This window comes from Battus philenor, unplaced genomic scaffold (genome assembly GCF_028537555.1).
Source record: "Battus philenor isolate CCGP_79_NKW_IND1 unplaced genomic scaffold, ilBatPhil1.0.hap1 SCAF_12, whole genome shotgun sequence".
Lineage (NCBI taxonomy): Eukaryota > Metazoa > Arthropoda > Insecta > Lepidoptera > Papilionidae > Battus > Battus philenor.
Window position 1 is genome coordinate 9633014 of NW_027181674.1, and position 14926 is coordinate 9647939.

At 32.2% G+C, this 14926-nt stretch overlaps 3 protein-coding genes across 3 annotated transcripts; 2 read left to right on the top strand and 1 right to left on the bottom strand.

Annotated features, from left to right (window-relative positions):
• Positions 1–473: 473 nt before the first annotated feature.
• On the bottom strand, positions 474–3351 carry BBS8 (tetratricopeptide repeat protein 8). The gene is made up of 5 exons (XM_068776563.1): positions 3072–3351; positions 1976–2244; positions 1459–1883; positions 1145–1319; positions 474–817 (listed from the first exon to the last, which is right to left on the bottom strand). Exons 1-5 carry the CDS (start codon positions 3349–3351, stop codon positions 686–688), a joined length of 1281 nt encoding a protein of 426 aa, XP_068632664.1. The 3' UTR covers positions 474–685.
• Positions 3352–4663: 1312 nt separating this feature from the next.
• On the top strand, positions 4664–5880 carry Gpa2 (Glycoprotein hormone alpha 2). Its single transcript, XM_068776658.1, has 3 exons — positions 4664–4751; positions 5149–5315; positions 5764–5880. Exons 1-3 carry the CDS (start codon positions 4664–4666, stop codon positions 5854–5856), a joined length of 348 nt encoding a protein of 115 aa, XP_068632759.1. The 3' UTR covers positions 5857–5880.
• Positions 5881–10040: 4160 nt separating this feature from the next.
• On the top strand, positions 10041–13023 carry scat (VPS54 subunit of GARP complex scat). Its single transcript, XM_068776273.1, has 2 exons — positions 10041–10247; positions 10324–13023. Exons 1-2 carry the CDS (start codon positions 10153–10155, stop codon positions 12893–12895), a joined length of 2667 nt encoding a protein of 888 aa, XP_068632374.1. The 5' UTR covers positions 10041–10152; the 3' UTR covers positions 12896–13023.
• The last annotated feature ends 1903 nt before the right edge of the window (positions 13024–14926 follow it).

Sequence of the window (14926 nt, forward strand, 5' to 3'; positions counted from 1 at the left end):
TTATTCTAGTCATTGTATATGAATATTATTGGTGGTTGCTGTCTGCGTAAGTCTCATACACCATATGATGTAAGAACCGCACTCTTGACTCGGCCGTACCTACCTACAGCGGCGGCCTACCAGACTACAGGCACTTTGTTGGTCACCACGTGATAAGGACTGATCGTCTCTAGGGACTATAAAATAACAAGCACACCGTGTCAATACAAAACAAGTAAATGAAAGGGTCTGTTACGGGAAACAACTAAAACGCGTTTTAAAAAAAAGATAGAGATACACTGTAATTAACACATTGAAATTAATACAGTATTAAGGATTTTTGAGCGCGAATGAAATAGACTTCAGTACAAGTGCTTGATTAGAGATGCCCGATTGAATCAGCCTTTGCGTATATTAAAGGAGCTGACGCGGGATGTCATCCCGAAAGGGAAGTGGGTTAAGTAAGCATACAAGGTAGAGTTAAAATAATACGGATTATATATTTTGTGAGATTTAGACAATAAATAGACCTAATATTTGGAATGATTATACATTTAATTTTGAGCTTTTAATATCCGCAAGTACGGCATAATAAAGCAAGATTACTGGGCGCCTTTTTTGAGCAATGTTATAGTGTTTAGTTTAATGAAAGGGAGACAAATTATAAAAATGAAAAGATATAGAAATAACAATGATGTGCAATAAGTTACTTTTTATTAATTTTTTTCCCTCGAACTCTTGCGTCTAAGGATCTTAAAGCTTGTCTTACGTATTCTTTTTCAAAAATAGCTAAGCTCACTTGTAGGCATCGTCTTGCTAACGTCAAGTCTCCCGTAGACTGAAATAATTAAAAAATACATTCCATTATCGTATTGCTGATTAACAATTTCATTTTTTATGTAATACATGCAACTTAATTTATTTTAGAACATACGGTAATATTAATTGAATTCTACTCTCTGAATGAACAAAACATTCAGTGCCGCAAATTGAAATTTTTGAATGGTAAAATTTCCTTCTTTGAAAATTTAATAATTTTAATGTTTGAGAGATTGATATGTTATCGATTGTAATATTTTATATGATAGTTTATATGATAGGCTAGTTTCATCCCTTCCTGAGCTACGTTTATAATTTACGGTTATTTAATAAGTTTATACGATACCAATGCCACATGCGCGAGGTTAAACCAAATATCAGCTTTAGAAGTCGGTTCAGTTGAAAAATAGAGCGCTTGACGAAAACAAGCTATAATGAGATCCCATTGACTGCAATACAGGCAGCAGAGCCCGAGGTTGTTGTATATTTCAGAACCAGGTGGGCTAGTCGCTAACAGACGCCTGAAATGAACAATATTTTTGTAAACATTACACACAACACTTATACTTGTATACTTTCTCACTTTATGCTTAAAACTGTACAATCGTGAAAAGTTAATATTGAAACATTTATTTAATATTAGATATAATAAAGACATACCTGTAATAACGCATCGCTATTTCGGGTTGATCGTTATAAAAATTGTACATAGCTATGTTAGCAATGGCCTCCGTGTTTGATGGATCTTGTAAGGCTACCATTCTATAATTCTTCACTGCTGCAGCGGAGTTCCCCATTTGTTCAATAATTTTTGCTTGTTCCATCAATAAAGGTATATATGCATGAAATACTGACAAGCCTTGTTTACAAACATCGAGCGCTGCAATTGGCTGGTCCAGAGCTATGTACATTGCGATCAAGCGGAGGTAAATACAAATGTGTTTGTTTTGTTTTAAGGCCTTACGAAGGCAATCATCTGCTTGCCTATACATTCCTAGTGTATAATAGCACCGAGACAGAGAGTAGTTCCACCACCAGTCGATCGTATTATCCGTTTTTAGCATTTGAAATGCAACATCTATTGCCTGGATATTAAAAAAAATATGTAGGAAACTGCTTCTAGATTTTTTTAGCAAATATTGTTTTAATAATAAAAACAATGTTAAGGGTTTCTTACCTTACGAGTGTCAGCTTCACAATAAAACACATATTCGAATAATATTTTCGCTACAGGTTTAAAAGCTACTTCTTTATTCGATAAAAATCTTAGGGAAATTGGCGCGTTGAATGCAGGTCCTCCAGCAAGAGACGTGGCGGCGCGTGAGGCCCGGGACGCCGTGCGGAGCGCTGTTGCGGCGCTCCGAGCGCGGCTCGTATAGCATCCTGTCCTTACAGTGGCCGTTAAGCTGATTCTTTTCTTAATTATTAACATAAAATTAAAATTATAAACATTTCATTTTCAGTGGTTGAGACCGTTGAAAAACACGCAACTCTTTTATTACATGGTAGATAGATCCCTTTAAAAAAAAGCGTACGAAAAATTGTATAAAAAATATATGTAAAAAATTGCAAATTTGAAGACATTGTCTTTTACTTTAAAAAGTCGTGAAAGACGAGAAAACTAGATATTTTATTCAAAAAACGTGCAAAGAAAATCATAATAAAATCCATATTACGTAAGTATATATAAAATAAAATATTGCATTATTATTACAAAAAATCTAAAATAGCTTACATTGAAAATTCTATCTAGAAATACAAATAAAAATGAATTTTGCAACTATTCATCGCTACTTTTAATCAAGCGTGAACATTTATTATGGATTACACAAAAACCGTGGGTTATGCTATTCCTCAAATTGTATTTTATTGCTGTAAAAGTTTCTATAAGCACTGTCAAAATTAGAATTACTTTTTTTATGTATTCGTGGTAGAACAAAAATTTGTGTAAAAAATATATTTATTTTATTGGAAAATCAAGATTTCAAAATTGTGAAAAAAAGAGTTGTGTATACACAATTGTTACACCAATGAAAAAGTATGCATAGAAATAGTCTCGGAATTTCCAATACACGTTTATTACGTAATGCAAATTACAACATAATGGACTAAGCAAAAGCATTATTTATTAAATATAAGGAATATTTAATAAATAATAAGTACTTCAGAAAACAAAAAGAAAACAAATTGTTGCTACAACTTAATACTTAGTTAATTCTTATTTTGCAGAAATAAAGCAAAGATAATTACTTTTGCTGGAATTTGATGATCCATTTGTAATTTTCTATCAAACGAAGTTCCAGGTCTTGGTGTTTTAGCCATAGCAGTGCAGACTAGATCATCTTTATCGAAAATATAGGCGCTTTCTTCGTATGCATTGCCGGCCAGCTTTACTTGAATAGTCATTGCTCGCATCCGGATTAATTCTATTAATCGATCATCTCTATTTTTCAATAGGTCGTCACATAATTTTAAACACTCGTTATATTGTTTTGATTTATAAAAATATAAAATTTTGTATTCCTCCGGTATTTCCATTTTATGTGCGTTCATTTTGGTAACTCCTATTTGCTAGGCAACCGGTTTGTACACAAATAAAGATTTTTTTCATTGTATTTCTTAATTAAAAATAATCCTTAATATTTTGAACCCATTCATAGTCTTTCTTAAATTACTATTATTCCAAAAAACGTAATACACACAAACGTGCGCCTTAGGTACTTTTATTAATACTACGACACTCGTTGGTTAAATCGGTTAGTATTAGTTAACCATCTACGAGAAAAGTCTGGTGTTACCATTGCTGTAAGAGCGAAGTACAATGTTATTGCAGAGAACAACTTTTTGGAAATATAATGTGTAATCATCGTACATCTGTATTGTAGCAAATTATCAGTGATATAATAAAGAACAAACTGTCGATGAAAAAACTATATAATAAGACATGTTATAAAAAAATAAAATTGAGTAAAATGAAACTAACTTTCTAATTAAGAATCAGATTTTATGTACAATACGAATAGTATCATCCACCTTCATCTGGTTCTAATAAAAAAATTGTATTTTGTTTCATACCATAAAATTTAGCCACGAATATCTATTAACTAATAATAAACATTACGCCCCAAATAACGCTATTTTAATTTAAAATTCATATTCCATTTTGAGACAACACTACAAACTGTGCTTGAGTTTATTGATTAAATGGCATTTTGGATGATAAGGTGTATGTGCCAAGATGCAGTTATTATTAAACTTCATAATCAGTAACATAATAAATCAACTTTATTTAATTCTTCATTTAAATAGTCAATAATAAAAGAGAAATAAAAAGCTTCTTTATTTACGTCATATTTATCACAGTTCGCTTCCCTTCTCTTACATCTGGATCATTACGTTAGAAGTGTTGTACTTTTAGCATAACTTAATTAATTAATGTCCCGGAAATAATTTTTATTAGTACATGTAAATATATCAGGTGTTGCAAACCATTTTTGTTTATTTTTAAATTTAGGAGTAGTAAATGACATTCATAGTACTATAATCTATATAGATATCAACTTTTATTATTACACTGTAACTTAATAATTATCAGACATGGCGTGTTATTGTTTTTTTTTACTTTAATCTATTTAAAATTATTAATGTAACAAATTGTAACTTAAATTTTAAATTTTTTAATAATAATACGAACATTAAATTAAGGTGTAACCTAAATACACTTTTAATTATTCATTTTAATGAATGATTCCAGATTGAAGCTTAAGTTGACAACCTCTGCACAGAGCTCTTATATAAACGGTAACAACAAAGAACTTTGTAGTTGAATTCGACAGGGTTCACGGTTCAATCAAATACGTCTATTATGGTTCTAAGACGTGTAATCCTCTTAATATGTTTAACTCCTATTCTGGCAGCAGAGTTTTGGAGAAAGCCGGGTTGTCACAGAATAGGTTTGGTTCATTTAATTTATCAATCATTTTATTACAATTTTTTATATTTTCATTGTAATTATTTTTTTCTTAAATCCACTGTTTTCTGAATCGGTCGATGGTTGAATTAGTAACTACAATTCGATTTTTTGGTTAATTATCATCGTTACAATAGAATCCGAAAATAAAATATGGGTTAAAAATCAAGACAAACATTAGCTAAAGCAATGATTTTAAATAACAAATGACTCATTGTCGTCTGGTTCGATCTTCTTAAATAAATTGCTGAAAATACTTTTGAAGCCCACAGAATTTTGCACGTTATTTATGCCACAAAAAGAAAAGACTTGATTGTCCTCTTCTTTACTACATAATCTGTCTCTTGAAATTTATTTCATAACTCATATTTTAATTTCAGGACATACTAGAACTATAAGTATACCAGATTGCGTTGAGTTCAAAATAACGACCAACGCGTGTCGAGGGTTTTGCGAATCGTGGTCGCTGCCGAGTATCATGTTTGGCTTTAAAAGACATCCCGTCACTTCTTTAGGACAATGCTGTAATATCATGGAGTCTGAAGATGTAAGTTATAAGCTATCAAATAATATTTATCCACACCAACACATTTTAATTTATTTTGTTTGATTACTTCTTTCTAATCTTAATTAAACGCGAACCGACTAGCGCAGCGTAGAACGAGCACCCACGAGGTAGACAGACGATCTAGTCAGGGTCGTCGGAAGACATTGAATGTAAGTTACTTCCAATAAATCCTATTGGAAATCTATAAGCTAGACCCATGTCAATCATCGGACGTCTTACAGCAGAAATTATATCAATGAATTAGGATCGCTAAAAATGCATTGAGTAAGAATGTACCCACGGATATGTAGCGGATATTGTTGAAAAAAACTATGTACAAAGCCACAAAAAGTATAAAATTTTTTTATCGATTTGTTTACCTAGTTGCTAAAAGCTCGGATATAGTATTTTATTCTTCTAACTTTATTAAATGTTTCTTCATTTCCAGGTACCTGTAAAAGTGCTTTGTTTAGATGGTGAAAGGAATTTAATATTTAAATCAGCTATCACATGTGCATGCTATCATTGTCAAAAGGAGTAGACTTTTTGAATTGGTCAATCTAACTTCGTCACCATTTATACTGTTAAAATTGTAACTTACAAAAATATTACTTGATGCTTATAAATATGTAAATTAACTGTTGTACGTGAATAAAATCAAAAATGTTTTAGGTAATTAGTATTTTATTAACTATTCATACAGAGGCGGCTTAACCTTTAGTGCAGGGTGTGTAATGCACACGGGCGCCGCCGTCTCAGGGGGCGCCCCCGCGTACCCTGAAACGGCAAAGAGCGTCGTCTTGGACAATCATGGTACAACAATGATATGACAGAAGCGGCCTGCCAGCGCGGTGGCGGCAGTTATCAAATGCGAGCGCTCTATAGGCGGCTTCTTTTTCGAACGTTTTGTTACAACTCGAAATAAACCTTATTTCACGTATTTAAAGTTTAGAAACGGCCAGACAACGCGGCGGTTGCGCTATACTACAAATAACTAATACCATACTGTAAGCTATATCCATTTATAAAATAACTTGGTGGAATATGCAAAAAAAATCTTGTTACGACGGCAAAGTTAATAGTTATGGCCGTGGGGGTTGGGGGGGAGGCAGGCCTTGGGTGCGCCAGGCTTTCATTGCACACGGGCGCTACACAAGCTAGAGCCATTCTTCAATTTTGTGTAATACAACTTACCATTTTGTTTGTTGAACTCTTATTGAACAAGACTTTTAAAATTTCTTGTCAAGAAAAAAATATTTGCTGTATTTTCACACATACCGCTTTTAAAAAGTCAGGGACCATAGGAGTTTTATCTTAGCAGGCCAACTCTACGGCAATGTTTTCTTTTGACTATTAATTTCAATATCCATTAGCACTCTTTTGAGCATAGCTCTTGTTTATTATTCCCTATTAAAGATATAATACGATTGATCGTTGAATATCTTTTAACTATACGAGTTCTATTAAGTTTTTTTTTTTAAATTCCTTCACTAAAACATAAAATTTTAGTCATATGCTCTTAGCAGAGCAGCCACAGTCACGGGAGTTGTTGCAAAACCCTTCTCACAGTCCAGAGAGGGATGACGGGAGACTGTGAGAAAGATTTTGTAATAAATACCTCGGTATTCTTTTTTTTTTACAAAAGATCAGAAGTATCTTTACCAATTTTTTGAAAAACATTTGTGGTTAGTAATCAAATTGTTAATAATAAAGGATGCAAGATATACCTGAGAATATATATCAAATCAAGACATTGAACTAACCTTATACTAAATAAAAAGTTTGTCTAAGAGCACATAGTGTAATAGGTTAAACTTGACAGGGAACTAAACTAACCAGTAGTTGATTGTAAAACTTAAAGGTAATTTTAAGTATTACTAAAGACTTTTATTAAATAAAACAATAAACCCTAATTCAACGTTTTTTTTAAAAAAAAAAAGTTAAGCGTTGTTTTTAAGGAGTATTCTGCGTTCAAAAACGACTGCGTACTGTCAAAAATCATCAACCTGTCGCAGTGCAAAATATAATTTACTTTCCTGCGATCACTTTATTTGTTAATCCTATGTTTTATTTATAAACTAGATTTATTTACATAAACAAGTTTTCTTTTTCACATACTTCACAGTTTATTTTTTTCTTTCCATTAGGTACTCCATTTAATTCAATTTCATACTTTTCCGATAATATAAGTATAAACATGATAGGTTATAGTACATATATAACTCATTTGTTGTCAATTAACGTACACCCCATACAAATATCAAGGGTTTCAGATATTATATATAACGTAATAAAAATATGGTAAGAAAAAGTTCAAACTCTGACTTATTAAAATTAATTATCGTTTACTATGTGTTCCTGTTGTTCTATTGCTCCAAGAGGTATTGGTACGTCCGTTCCCACTTTCTAATTTAAAAAAATTCTAATTTCTGTCTATACATCATCTATGTTTTTCTAAACCACTCAAAAATTCTTAATCTTTACGATTAAAGTTTGTTTAAAGGTGCACTACCTTGCAATCCTTTATTTAATAACCATTGTCCATAGAATAAATCTAATAGAAATGTTTACCGATTCTGGTTCTATTCGGACTATTAAGCTGTTATAGCTTAGTAGTTTATATATATATATAAGCCTTCTGAATGTATACATATAATAACACCATTTTAATAAAAAGGTCTCCTCCATAATTATTACCCAAAAATAAATAGAAAGATTAACATGCTTTATACTAGAAAGGGTGCTGGAGTACTACTACACATTTTAACCTGACATTCGCGGTAATCTTTTGAAATGGCTCATCTAATGTCAAATGAAAAGAAGTCGAATCGTTTCAATAAAGGCTTTATTTTATCATCCTTCGGTAGCATGGGTTCTTATCTAAGGCTACTCCTCTTTATCATTTTTATCTCGCTAAAAACTTAATCTCGCCATAGCTTCTACACGCTGATGACCTAAAAAGACACTCACTGTATTATACAAACTAAACACGATTGTAAGATAAGGTGACGGGTCATAATACGAACAACTGAGAATTTGCATGTAATTTATTGTATATAATTGAAAATAAAATAGAATTGAAAAATGGAATTTTTCCGAGCTTTTTGTTAACCAGATATCTAATATAGAGATACCTATTATTATAAAATAGGCTTACGTTTAGCTGAAATATTAAAAGGTATTTATTTAATAGCGTAATTAAGAAAAGGACCAATATTTATCCACTTCTACAGAGTCACTCTGTTTTTGGCACTAATCGGTGTAACATAACTCCTGAAGATGCCCCGTGGAGGGGTGAAACACGTGTTGAGTGATTTGACGGTGGCAGTTGTGTAGTTCGCATTGTTTGCCGCATGCGCATTTGTCAGCGAGCTGGCGGGCGGTGCACTTTGTTGCGCGACTACCACTGCATGTGCGGAAGTGGCTAAATATTGGTCCTTTTCTTACTTAGGATGGACTTCCGCAAGGTAACGCCTGATTCCATTAAATATTAATAGCGTAAGACAATTTGTACAAATTGTTAAAAAAAATAAAGTGTGTCCCAGATATATGAAGCACAAAATGGACTAAATATTCTGTGCTTTGAGATGAAAGTCTACTTTGAGACTACTTTGTACTTACGGCGCAAAAACGTGGTTTTTCTGAGCCCCATTGGGATGATCATAGTTGTTTAACGTGACATGGAGAGAGCTGTGCATAAGATTTCTCTACGAAATCGAAACAGTGATGAGGACATCCGTAGACAAACTGAATATATATATATATATATATATATATATATATATGCGTGTGTCTATAAGAAGCCCATTGAATTGGCAAATTCAAATGGCAACGAGCAGACCACACATCCAGAATAAACAGCCGCTGTGGCCTTAAAATTCTGGAGAACAGAGCATAGACCGGCAAGTGCAATGCAGGACGCCTGCTCACGAGGTGGATAGAGGACATTGTTAAGGTCGTTGGAAGATGCTAGGTGCAGGCCGCTTTCAACGGGCCTTTTTGGAAATCTATGGAGGAGGCCTATGTCCAGCTGTGGACCAACCTATGGCTGGAATAATGATAATGGTGATAATGCAAAAATACTAATCCAGATATTTTTTAAATCAATTTAATTAATAAACATTCATTTACCAACTTTTAAAAATTACGGAATTTTTTATGTTGAATTATTTTCTAGTAATTATTAAAAATTATGGGTTAATTATTTAAAACTAGTCATTTAAAACGATATACAAAAAATTCATTTAGAATTTAAGTATGACAAGAACAATTTCTGATCTTTAGAAGAATAATAAGGGAATATAAAACAAGATATATTTGATTTTACCTAATTTGTTTCTTCTTTGACTTTTCAGTTGCAGAGGCGTTAGCATGTGTGCTTGTGTAGCAATTATTCAAAAATTTAAAACTAAGTTCATTGTTTCATTAGCTACCTACCGATAATAAATATTTGTGATATGGAAATAGAAGTCATCCGCTCATTATCTGATTGGCCAATGTCTTTAATTGCTTTAATCATTTTTTACAATTTTCTCTGCCTTAGCTTGTGTTTTTATCAATCTCATTCGCTACTGCACATGTTGTTCTACTGTGAGTCAAGTATTAAAATTTGTTACAAGATATTTATATTTTACTGGTGTTTACAACACCTGAAATGACAATTATATGAATTGTCATAATACCACTGTCACAATGACGTTCATTTATCTCAATTTTATCATGTCTGCTGTCAGTTTACACGAAGACCAAAAATTCAGATGATAATGAAAATTTAAGAGAATGTATTATATTTACTTATCGTTACTTTATTTTAATTCTTGCTAGAAAGAAAAATGTTATGGAGGACAATTCTTCACCCATTACGACGCCTGCATGGCAAAACTGCGTCCACTGCCCAAGCTTGCTTTTTAATAGTGCTACGGAATTTGAAAGGTTTCACTTTATTTTAAATACTCATGACTTTGTATCACATTTTATCAGAATTCTTTAATTTTATGACTTTTTACAGGCATATTCAAGACAAGCATAGCATAAAAGAAGGATCAATTGTATTATGTCAATATGGACAAAATGGAATATGTTCTGCACTACAATTTGGCGATTTAAGAAAAGCAGGATTTAAATATCATGTGAGGGCGTATCATTTGTTTACAAAGGAAGTTTCCGATAATTGGACCTTTTATTCTTCATCACAAAATCTTCCAGCCGTGTTAAATGATCCTAATAAGGGTAAACAGAGCAACTTTTTTACTAAAACATGGGGTGACGGTTTTGTTGAAAAAGTTGAAATAAATCCCAGCCCTTACTTACCAGATATAAGCCTTTCACACTTTGAGTCATACTGTAAAAAAATATCAAGAAGATACCGCAGACATTGCCAATTAAAAGAGGCCCCACCAACAAAAACTAATCTCAAGATTGCTTCTGTAACTGAAGAAAATGTTTGTGAAGTTCCTAGTATATTTTATACCCAGACTTTGTTACTGAATGATCCTAAGATATTTAGTAAAGTTTTTCCAAGCCTTTCAAACTCCGTCGACTCAAGTTCTGCTATTAGATCCTTACAGGAAACTTTAAGTACTTACTTGGATGTCATAGAAATGAAAATATCAAAGCAAGTTGGTCAGAAATCTGATGCCTTTTTTCATGCAATGCTTTCTCATGATACTATCATGGAACAAATGGCAAGAGCAGTGAAAACAGTGCAAAATACAAGATCTAATGTATCAATGGTGAAACAAAATCTAACTAATTGCCCTTTGCAGTTGATTAGTCTCACAAGAATCAATGTTAATCTCAACAATGTGTATGACTTGTTAAAACTAATGGGTACAGTTCAGCAAACACAGCCCATGATTCAGCTGTTACTCAGTACTTCAGACTATGTAGCAGCTTTAGATTTAATTAGTTCTACTCAAAAAGTATTATGTACACGCCTTTCCGGAGTTCAAGCATTTCGTCATTTATCTCCTCAGCTAACAGAAATGAGGAGGTTGATACATAAAATGTTAAGCAATGAGTTCCTCAGATTCATAGTATCAGATTTAAATAGACCTCTCAAAGATCATTCAGAGTTACCTGAGAGGGATAAAATTGTTTGTATAGTATCAGGAATACTACGTTTAAAAGAATTTGATTTTCTTGACATTTTCAAAGCTGAAGCTATGACTTCAATCCAGGCTACAATAAAGCAAAGTGTTATAGAAATAATCTCAGAAAGAGATGGACATAATGAAATTGTATTAAGAGGGACTCAAGCTGATAATACTTGGTTAATGTGTAATGAAGGTATTATATTTCTTCAGAAAGTCACTCCCAACTTGCTAATAATCTTCAAGAGAATATTGTCTTTGTCTAATTTAATTTTAGATATTAGCCAAATGGATGATGTGACTGGAAATGACAGTGAAGAAACATGGACACAGGATGAAGTTTTATCTATTAATCTAAAGATTACAAAATCAATAGGATCTCTTTCTGATTACTGCAATGAAAGATGTGCCAATCTTATAGTAACAAAAACAGATAAAGATTATGTATTTTCAGATCTCACTCAGCTAGCAAAATTATCTGAATTAATAGACAATTTTTCAAATGAATGTGAAAAAATAACTGGTCATTGTAGTAATACATTAAAGTTAGCATTAAGAAGTTTTGCTATGAAGTACATACAAAATTTACATATAGAACGTAGAGCTCAGCTTACAGCTGCATTAAATAGTGAGAGATGGAAATTTGCAGATGTTCCATATGAATTACAAAGTGTTATTCATAAAATATGTGAAAATGGAAGTATACCATATATTCTACAATATGAAAGTGGTGAGCCAGATGGAAAGTATTTAGTTATCAACAAAGAAAGTTATGCTGTGGTCCCTACAGTTCAACTGTTAATTAAGATCCTTTTAGAATATTGTGATGCAACAAAGCAATCTCCAGACATTGTCCAATATCTAGTTAATTGTATGTTAGAACTAATAAGACTATTCAATTCTCGGTGCTGCCAATTGGTTTTAGGTGCTGGAGCTATACAAAGTGCAGGTCTTAAAACAATTTCCACATCAAATTTAGCACTTGTATCACGTTCATTACAAGTAGTTTTATGGCTGTTACCATTGATATTGGACTTGCTTGACAAGTTACATTCAAAAGATTTAGTTTTGAATGGATTCAGTAGTATTACAAATGACTTAGTTAGCCATAAACAAGAAATAGAAAATAAAATCTGTGTTATAGTCAGTAATATGCTTAGTTCTCAGCTTTCTGCTTGGGATGCAAAACCTCCTATTCCATCTCAAACATTCCGAAATATCTCTAAGCATTTAGTGAAATTGCATGAGGCACTTATTGATATTCTACCAATAGAACAAATACGATCTATTTATATGAAAGTCCATGATAATTTCAAAGACAAATTAAGAGAACAATTAGTCAAAATGAATATAGTGGCAAATGGAAGCCCTCAGCATGGTGTTGTTACATCCGAGCTAACTTTTTATTTACAGACTCTAAAAACACTTAGGGTAATCAATGAAAATGATTCTGAAGATAATATTTTGTATGATATTTGGTTAACTTAGATGCACTTGAATTTTTTATAAGTAATGGAATATTTTTAAAATATAGTATGAAGTCATCAAAAAGTATCTTGGTCAACAATGAAGTTCGACTTCTAGTCATCTTTTATTACCCATAATAAATATATATACTGCCCATTTGTATTTCTTTAATATAACATATTTTCACTAAATTTCTTGGTTCAGTTTATAAGAAAAGCTGTTATCATTTATTTAAAAGTATATAAGATTACAGACAATATTTGATTATACAGTGGGTAATGTTTGCTTTGACATCATCTTAATGCAGGCAAGTTATTTATACTAAATTATTAAAAGTGAAAAAATGACAAGTTATTTAAAGCTGATGGGCAATATTTTTGTTTATGCTATCCTGCATCTTATTCAGTATTATTTCAAATACACATTTATTTCTAGTTACATAGCTACACACGGCATAACTTATTCTTTTATATATCTCAATATCCATTACGATCAATACTTAATTTGTGCTGTGAATCTCACGTGTTTGTAACACGAAATATTTCGAAAGCAATATAAAACACGGAATTAATTTATTTTATATAGGTATCTTATTTGAAATGTACTTTCAATATTGTTTACCAGGTCTTGCTTGCCCTTCTGTTATTAAACTTAAAAATGTTAAAAGTTGCATTTTCTATCGTCATTTTTTCATTCAAGTTATACGTAGTATTGATATTTTTAATAGATACTTATATTTTTCAAGATATGTTAATAATTATCATAAGTCGATAAATTTCGACAGTATAAAAGTGTGTCTATTTTAATAAAATGGGGTTAAAAAGAATACCAATAGGTTTTGGTTATAATAGGAAATAGGATAAATAAAATATAAATATTAAAAAAAAAAAAATTTGAAAACGTGACATTACCCAGAGATAAAAACAAGTAACTTGATGCTTTTAAACTTATCCTAATTGGCTTTCTATTAAATTTACTATAAAATAACTATAAACTTATAAGAACAAAAGGCGTCTTTAATATAGTTTTTTGTGTTGTATGGTAATAAAAAGAGCTACGCTTGAATTCAAAATTAATGTAAAATATATACTTAACGTTTTAAATTAGCTCATACTATATACTGTCTTGAAAAATAAATAAATCTGTAATAGAAAATTTAACATTTCCAATAAGTATTTTTAATATTCCCTTTTCAAGTTATTTAAAATCGAGTGGCCATTACTACCTAAAACCGCATGGAATGGCATGAATTCCGTGGTTCAGTTAACTGGTCTTAATTTCAGTCTAATATGATTTAGAGAGAGGAAATTTCTGTTAAGAATATAGTTTTATTTCGGAAAAGAAAAATATATATAAACAACTGGGAACATTATATCTAATTACGTTGTCTACATTACTATGTACAAATTATAAATATTTTTTAACGTTAGGTTCAACTAACTCTATTTTTTTTAATAGCCCCCGTCATTGGGGACCTCATGTACTCCCCCTATCTGATTTCTGAAAAAAGAAAAAGTAAATGTCCTGTACATTTACATTTTCTTTTTTTTAATAAGTCTTTTTACGTACCCTTTTATTTCTTTACTCTTCTAGTTACATCATATGACGTTTATTCGTCATCTAACTTTCCTATAGGCGATGTTGTCCTCACTAATTTTTTTACCCAACTGTCATTCGCAGTGGAACCGAAGTCCTCCGAATGCGGGACAGCCGGCCCTTATGCACCGCGGTCTGGTCTACCGCAGGGTCACAGGTACACGAGGGACTCTCCCTGAGTTTAAACCTATGCAGGTACTCAGCGAATCCTCCGTGCCCCGTAAACATTTGGACCAAAACCGTGTCCAGCGCTAACCGGCGAAGCAGGCGGAAGGCCAAGACGGTGTTTGAGAAAAACATCCTTATCACCGAAGCCGTTGTGGCTTCCACAAACCTCGTTTTCGATACGTCAAGCGTGTCCAGCCCAAGCTGTCGCTTGACGAATGTTACGGCATCTCTCGCACTCTGGTTTCCTTTCATCCTAGGGCCGCGTACTTGACCAGTTGGTTCGCCCTC

Bases quoted from the DNA above. Each gene is read 5' to 3' on its own strand.
- Gpa2 (XM_068776658.1), top strand. From the start codon at position 4,664: ATGGTTCTAAGACGTGTAATCCTCTTAATATGTTTAACTCCTATTCTG. The intron at 4,752-5,148 runs GTTTGGTTCATT...TTTTAATTTCAG, and splicing joins GCCGGGTTGTCACAGAATAG to GACATACTAGAACTATAAGT. The intron at 5,316-5,763 runs GTAAGTTATAAG...CTTCATTTCCAG, and splicing joins ATATCATGGAGTCTGAAGAT to GTACCTGTAAAAGTGCTTTG.
- scat (XM_068776273.1), top strand. From the start codon at position 10,153: ATGGAGGACAATTCTTCACCCATTACGACGCCTGCATGGCAAAACTGC. The intron at 10,248-10,323 runs GTTTCACTTTAT...GACTTTTTACAG, and splicing joins AGTGCTACGGAATTTGAAAG to GCATATTCAAGACAAGCATA.
- BBS8 (XM_068776563.1), bottom strand. From the start codon at position 3,351: ATGAACGCACATAAAATGGAAATACCGGAGGAATACAAAATTTTATAT. The intron at 1,884-1,975 runs GTAAGAAACCCT...TTTAATATCCAG, and splicing joins GTGAAGCTGACACTCGTAAG to GCAATAGATGTTGCATTTCA. The intron at 818-1,144 runs GTATCGTATAAA...TAATTATTTCAG, and splicing joins ACCTCGCGCATGTGGCATTG to TCTACGGGAGACTTGACGTT.